General features: G+C 33.8%; 1 protein-coding gene across 5 annotated transcripts in view; it reads right to left on the reverse strand.

Moving 5' to 3' along the window:
• The window catches only part of CEP350 (centrosomal protein 350kDa), a 128,204-nt gene that overhangs the window by 87,325 nt on the left and 33,478 nt on the right, over nucleotides 1-7,401 (reverse strand). For all 5 annotated transcript variants that reach the window (XM_015570073.1, XM_006754495.2, XM_006754496.2 and 2 more), the window contains 3 exons: nucleotides 5,074-5,188; nucleotides 4,069-4,228; nucleotides 914-1,536 (listed from right to left, as the gene is read on the reverse strand). In XM_015570073.1, coding sequence (XP_015425559.1) covers nucleotides 914-1,536; nucleotides 4,069-4,228; nucleotides 5,074-5,188 — 898 coding nt within the window. The remainder of the gene's footprint in view (nucleotides 1-913; nucleotides 1,537-4,068; nucleotides 4,229-5,073; nucleotides 5,189-7,401) is intronic.

A 7,401-nucleotide genomic window follows, 5' to 3' on the forward strand; every position in this document is an offset into this window, starting at 1 on the left:
CAGAAAAAAATGACTAAAGAAACTTTAGGACTATAAAAAATTACAAAAGTGGTCAGAGAAAAATTGGATTTAGTAGAAAAATACAAAACAAAACTGAGTAGAGCAAAAACTGTCCTAGCTTGTTAATAACTTAACATTAACAGACGAAACAAATCTTGACAATATTTTGATCTTCATACATTTATCTAGAAAAACTGAACTTGGAAAAATATCCACAAAAGTTACAATGGTGGACGTTTTCATGACAAAAGTCTAACACAGACTAACCTGATCAATGAATTAACTCTTTAATTAAAACTTTACATGATGACCCTATGAAAATAATTTCAGGAACATAAAAATACATACTTCTTAAAACCACTATATATAAAAACATGAGCTGGCTAAAAACAGACATTCTCTCTGAAAGAGTTATACCAACTCTATCAATGTTAAACACAGGGGAAAAAACTCTAGTGTCAAAACTTGAGAGTTAAAACAACAAGAATCAAATGTTAGTGCCAAAATATTCTGTAACTAAATATTAACTCAAACTGACTAAACTGTTCTTTAAGTATTACTTGTGAAAGAATTCCTAATAACAATCTAAATACAATGGCAGAATAAGAGCAATATTCTTCAGTTCTCTGAAAATGTACTAGTTCTTACTTCCTCTTTTTTTCAACTTATTAAATGTTCATACTATGGCCCTGATGGACTTATTAATGATTCAAATTCTCGACTCTATCCCAGAAGTTCTGATTTAGGTCCAGTGTAGGATCCAGAAACCTGCATTTTTAACTTGCACCTTGAATTAATTTCCTGATTTGAGAATCACAACTATTTTAAAGATGATCATTTCTACTCAAATACATCCTGGGGAGATAGAGGAATAAGGAGGCAAAAGACAAAGATACAAGGACTGATTACAAACCTTTATATGCTGGAGCAGGTGGTGCTGTTGCCACTTTCCTGACTTTTGCTGTCACTGAGCTATCAACATTAACAACCATTACTGGGTGGTCAATATGACCCTGATTCTGGGTCCGGCCATTTATTTCTTCTGAGTGTTCCCACTGTTTCCTAATCCGCTCCTTGAGTTTCTCCAGTTTGACATCATGTTGTCGCCGCTTTAAGATATCTAATCTTTGGGAATTAGAAGTACTCGTAGAAGAGGGAGAAGAGTCAGTTAGCCGTAACACTTTTGGATCAATATCATGGCCTATGTTATTGCCAGAAGCCTTCAAATTGTTCTCATTTCCCTTTATTCTATTAGGCTTTTCTTCCTCAGTTCTCATTGGAGCTGCCATCTTGATCAAACTTTCAGAATTTTGCAATGCATCAATTGCTGGTCGATCATTTAAAAACCTAACAACAGTATCATTCATGACAGATGATTGGGAACTCTCAAAATCACGGCAATGTGTATTCCGTTCTTCTCGACTGCTTACCCTCCAGTTCCCATTTTCAGGCTTTTCTTCATTAACATCCACACAATATACATGCTTTGACTCTAAAGGATTGGGACTTATATTGGAAGGTGTGCCATGAACTTCCCTATTATTAAAAAATAATAATTAGTTTTAAATAAAAAGTACAAAAACCAATCAAAATGAAATCAGCCTTACAAATGGAGAACTCCAAACTAAAATTAGAGAACAAACGATACCCAGAAATTCCAGTAGGTTAAAACTAATAAAATAACCATTACTAACATTAAGACTCAATGACCTTTCTATCAGGTTCTAAATCATAATGTACACATTATAAAATAAGAAAAATACAAAAGGTTTTGTGGAGAGATTTAAGAATGATAAAAAATAGAATTATATTCTGATTTTGGATATTCACTTGACACCTTTTACCAAAATGTATGTTTTACTCCTTCATGAAATCTTAAATACTAGGAAAAAAGTTCTCAAATACTGGCATTTCATGTGTGTAACTTCTAAATAACGTACCAAGTTAACAAATAAATTTGGAGCAGATATAAAGTAAAAGTACAATAAATATTTTCCTTTAAATAAATGTGGTTAGTAAAGTCAAACCTCTGAACCACAGACTACTCTTTTGGCAGCTTCAAACTATGTAACGCATATGGAGAAACTCTGTGGTAAGCAAGAAGACTAGACATAGCCAAAGCACATATCACAAAGTCCACATTTTCTATTCATAAAAACACCAGCACAAGTCTTCCTTCAGAGACTATTTTTATTTTATGCATCATTCTAATAAGTTATATTTTGGAAACAGAAACAGTTTATTAAAAGGAAGTTAATGAAGACAAAAAGGCCTAAGCAGCAAGAACACATGAATCATGAAAAAACACTCAACAATATTATAAAAGCACACATAGCAACAACCTGGACATGCAATGTCTGAAAGAGCAGACTTTGCCACCTGTGGCTACTGAGCACTTGAAACGTGGCTAGTCCAAATTGTGATGTGCTATAAGTCACATATGAATTGAAAAGACTTAAAGCATCAACAAAAGAATGATGCATGTGTGTATGTAACTACTAAAAACTGTTTAGATTCCACATGTGGCCGCACTAATGGGATTATTGTATAGCACTGATAGAGATGTTTCATTTAAAGGCTTAAAACTGCCACAAAAAGTCTTACAGCCATGACTATTACAGCATAATATGATACTTAGATCTATTAGGAGTATTTGAGTATGTGTGTTTATCTAAGGAGATAGTAGCCTACAGCTTTCATCAGATTCTCATTGAGGTCCATGACCCAAAAAACATTAGATCCTGTTCTGGGTGGTTGAATATTAAATTAGACGGGGGCTAAGAACCGAGTCCTGCAGCTTCCACTAGATATCATGACTAACTGCAATTATTTTCACTATCTTGACCAGACTGTAACAATTCACAGTTAAAACGATTTAGGTCTAAAATTAGCACAGGTGAAAATAGAATAAAGCATTAAAAGAATAAAGCATTAAAAATAAATTAAATTAAAAATAAAAGTTTCTAGGCAAGTTGCTTAATATTTTGGTGGTTAAAGATTCTGAACTCTGATTATTTTTCATAATTTTCTTTTCTCTTTTTTCTAAACTATGAACTTTTACTCAGATTAGATCCATGGCCTTCTCTTTACTTTTCTTTCACCATTTTGATTATTACAACATTAGTGACAACTCCCAATTTATATTCCCAGCCCTGACCGTTCTGTACATATTCCTATCCAAATTTTCAAGTGCCTACTAAATATTTTCACATAGACATTTCAAAATTGCATCAAATTGAACTATTGAAAATGGAACTCATAATCCACCTCTATCTCTCAAATTCTTTCTCTCAAATTTAAGAGTACAAACATATACCCATTACTATCAAGCAGCATCATGAAACTCCTTGATTTATTGATTGGCACTTTAAAATATTAAAAGTGCTTATAAATGCAATAAAGAAATATAAGGGTCAGTGTTTATTACTTCTTACTATTTGCTATACTAAGAGCACAAACACATTTATATCATTAGTAAAATGTCCCACAAAGACAAAATTTGATTAATTTTATTGTTGAATATCCTAAATTATCACCTAACCAAAAACACAAAGCATTCTATATCATCCATACTATCAAAATTCATTCATTAAACTTGAACATCTAACTAAATAAGTTGCTGAAAGGAGCCACTGGCTAATGGTAAAACAATAAACCAACCCACATTCTCAAGAAGAAATTTTAGGTAACTGATTAATGCTATCAAAAAAAGAAGAAAACGACGCTATACAAAGTTCATTATGTATAATATCCCATATGAGATATTAAGGGAGGGAGGGAAGAACCACAGTTCCTGAGTAATTTGTAGCAAACATACTTATTGCAATGGTGGTAGCTGCCTGGAGCCAATATTACTACTACTTCTCTCCCCAAATATTTAATTAGTAAATGTAGAAAGTCAGTATTTCATAATATAAAAGACGTTTGCTTTATTTTTTTCTGAAAAATGAAAAGGTAATAATACCAGAGCCAGAGTGTTATGAAAAAGTCGGAAAATAAACTATAATCTTACTGTAAATATTACAGGCTAGCCCTATTTGATAACTTTTTAAGAAAAACAACACTAACCTATAAGAAGCCAAAGGTTCACGGAATTCCACACGATTATTTTTCTTTACATTACTTTCCAGGGTGGTAACTCTGAGAGGACTACGAGATTTCTCTTTCCGTGATTTAGAAGATTTGGAAGTTGGAGCATTAAGCCAAGTATCATCCAGGTACCTACCATCTGGGCAGGGAAAAAAATCTGTGAGAACATATGATATAAAATACTACTGTCTCTGAATCTGGCAAGGATCTAAGAAAATAACTTAGGTATCTATTATTTCTGAGATCTCTAGATGGATATTATATAAGTAGATGGAAAAACGCAGGCTATTTAACTTATTACAGTAACTCAAATCTATAGAGGAAGATTATATTCTGTGCAAACAATGCAAAATAAAATTCAACATATAAAAGTTCTTTTTGTCAAAGGCTCTCACTCACTTAAAAAAGGAAATATCAGATAAAACCCAAAAGATTCACAGATTTTTTTTAAAAAGCACAATTTCAGTGGAAAGTACTAACCTGCAGGTTTTAGCCCACTGATTTAGGAAACCAAAGAATTAAATATATGAAAAATAAACAAAAAAACATTGGCATTGTGTGAATTTATGACAGCATCTATAAAACAGATATTCCATTTATGATTTTAAACTCCAACAAAAGATATAAATCTTATTAAGCCAACTAAATTTCAAAGTAACATAAAGACCTGTGAATTTCTTTGTTAAAAAATACATAAAACCCCAAAGGCTCAAAATCAAATTCTCACCACTAAAAACAAATGAAAATTCACTGTCAAAGGTGATGCAGTGGTGCTTAAGTCCCTAATTAATCGATAAGGAAAATAGCACCTACCGTCAATAAATCTGAGGCTGCTTCGTAACTACTTAGTACCAAAGGAAAAATGAAGAGGTAAATCTCTGACAAGAGAGCAAGCAAATACATGGAACTATAAGAAGAAATTAAACTGAATCAAAACCAACATCAAAAATTTATATTAAATATCTCCAGTAACTTCATACATACCTTTTCTACTTATTTTTCGGGTAGCACTTGCAGAAGATTTCTTGGTATCCATGACAGAATCAAACACAGCTGTACTTGTAGGGGTTACTTCTAATTTGTTTTCAATGTGTCTCAGCTAAAGTTAAATACCATTACAACAAATAGGTTAATTCTGTAAATAGCCAGCTACTATCAAATTACAGAGTTATTTAAAACTATATAAAATAAATAAATAAATAAATAAATAATAAAACTATATCGCCCAATACCTTTCTCCAAAATAGGGAAAAAAACTCAGGAATATTTTACTTTAATGAACAAAACTACAGTGTTTTCATTATTTATTTCTTCAACTATACTAACAATTGGCACAATGCTGCCCAAATTTAGACAAGAAAACCAATAACATTCTGAGGAATATCAAAGACTTTCTATTTGTCTTGACCTATTTTTTAATTGTTGTTTTATTAAAGCAGTAAAAGTTTTCTGACATTATATGCTGCATATCATTATGCATATATCTTGTGCATGTTACATGCAAAAAGTAGGAAAACATAATTCAGCCATACTAAACCTTAAGAGTACTATTCAAACAGCCACAACTTTTATAGTCTTTTGTCTGTAAAATAAGTTTCACAATAAGAATAAAAATAACAAGATAGAATTCAGGTTCTCATACAACTTACAATATAAGTCAATTTTTGGTATAACCACCAATGTTCTATATGATTTTAAAAAGCATTTTCCCCTTAATAGTAATCATTTGTAGTAACCAAAATGGTGAAAAAAATGTATTTAGATCTATTAAACAGAAAAGGTATAAAAACAAATTAAAATAATAAAAATTCCACCACAGAGAGACAAAAAAACTTTGTATAAAATTCTGACTTATCTTCTTTTGAATTTTTGCAGTGCAATGAAATGCACTCACAAAAGTAAAATAATCCTATAATAGTTCTGTATCAGGCTTCCCTTCCTCCATTTATGAGCCCCTTATCACCCTTAAAAATTCTTTTAAAAAATCCAATCATTTTGAAAAATAACTAACAGTTCAGTTCTAAATTAGTTTAGCTCTAAATTAAACTGGAGGATAGAAATGATTCCTGCATTATAGATGTATAATGCTCATGTAGAAGAGAGAAAATATAGCTCTGGCCAGGTGGCTCAGTTGGCTGGAGCGTCTTTCTATACACCAAAAGGTTGCGGATTTGCTTCCCAGTCAAGACACATATCTAAGTTACGGGTTTGATCCCTGGTCAGGGCATGTACAGGAGGCAAGCAATAGATGTTTCTTTCTCTCTGACCCTACCTCTCTCCCTAAAATCAATTAAAAAAAAACATATCCTCAGGTGAATTGCTATTAATGAGGTCAAAATATGACACTGCACCCTGGTAGTTGCTCAGTGGTTAGAGCATCGGCTTGCCCACATACCTCAGTTGCAGATTCCACCGCCTCTGTAGGAGAGAGTAAGGGAAGCAACCAATTGATGTGTCTGTCTCACATCAATGTTTCTTTCTGTCTCTCTCCCCCCTCCTCCCTCCCTTCCACTCTCTAGAAATCAATGGAAAAAACATCCTCGGGTGAAAATTAAAAAAAAAAAAGAGAACAAAGCAGACCAAAATCACTATCTTTATGTAGTTTACATTTTAGTTGGGGGACAGAGAGGAAGGGAGAGGGGCAGAAAGTTAGAAATATCGATGAGAGAGAAACACCAATCAGCCGCCTCCTGCAGGCCCCCCCACTGGGGATGTGCCCGCAACCAAGGTACATGCCCTTGACCGGAACTGAACCCGGCACCCTTGAGTCCGCAGGCCGACGCTCTATCCACTGAGCCAAACCGGTTCTGGCTGACCCTGCATTATAACCAAATGTAGGTTACAGTACATTTTCCAGATTGATTTTCAAACCAGTTCAAAAGATTAGGAGACAGAAAATAACATCCTATATAATAAAAGCCTAATATACAAATAAATATGACACTGCACCCTGGTAGTTGCTCAGTGGTTAGAGCATCGGCTTGCCCACATACCTCAGTTGCAGATTCCACCGCCTCTGTAGGAGAGAGTAAGGGAAGCAACCAATTGATGTGTCTGTCTCACATCAAAATGGCAGAACAATTGGTCAGTGGGGGGTGGAGCCGAAGAGCAGGAGGCACCAGGCCAGCTAAGGCGGATGCCAACGGGCAGAGGGAGGGGATGGCAATTGCGGGTGGCAGTGGAGGGGCGATCCCTCCTCCCTCCCTTCCACTCTCTAGAAATCAATGGAAAAAACATCCTCGGGTGAAAATTAAAAAAAAAAAATGTGACCCTGCATTATATATATATATATTTTTTAAATATGTTTTATTG

Source organism: Myotis davidii, unplaced genomic scaffold (assembly GCF_000327345.1).
Source record: "Myotis davidii unplaced genomic scaffold, ASM32734v1 scaffold591, whole genome shotgun sequence".
Taxonomy (NCBI): domain Eukaryota; kingdom Metazoa; phylum Chordata; class Mammalia; order Chiroptera; family Vespertilionidae; genus Myotis; species Myotis davidii.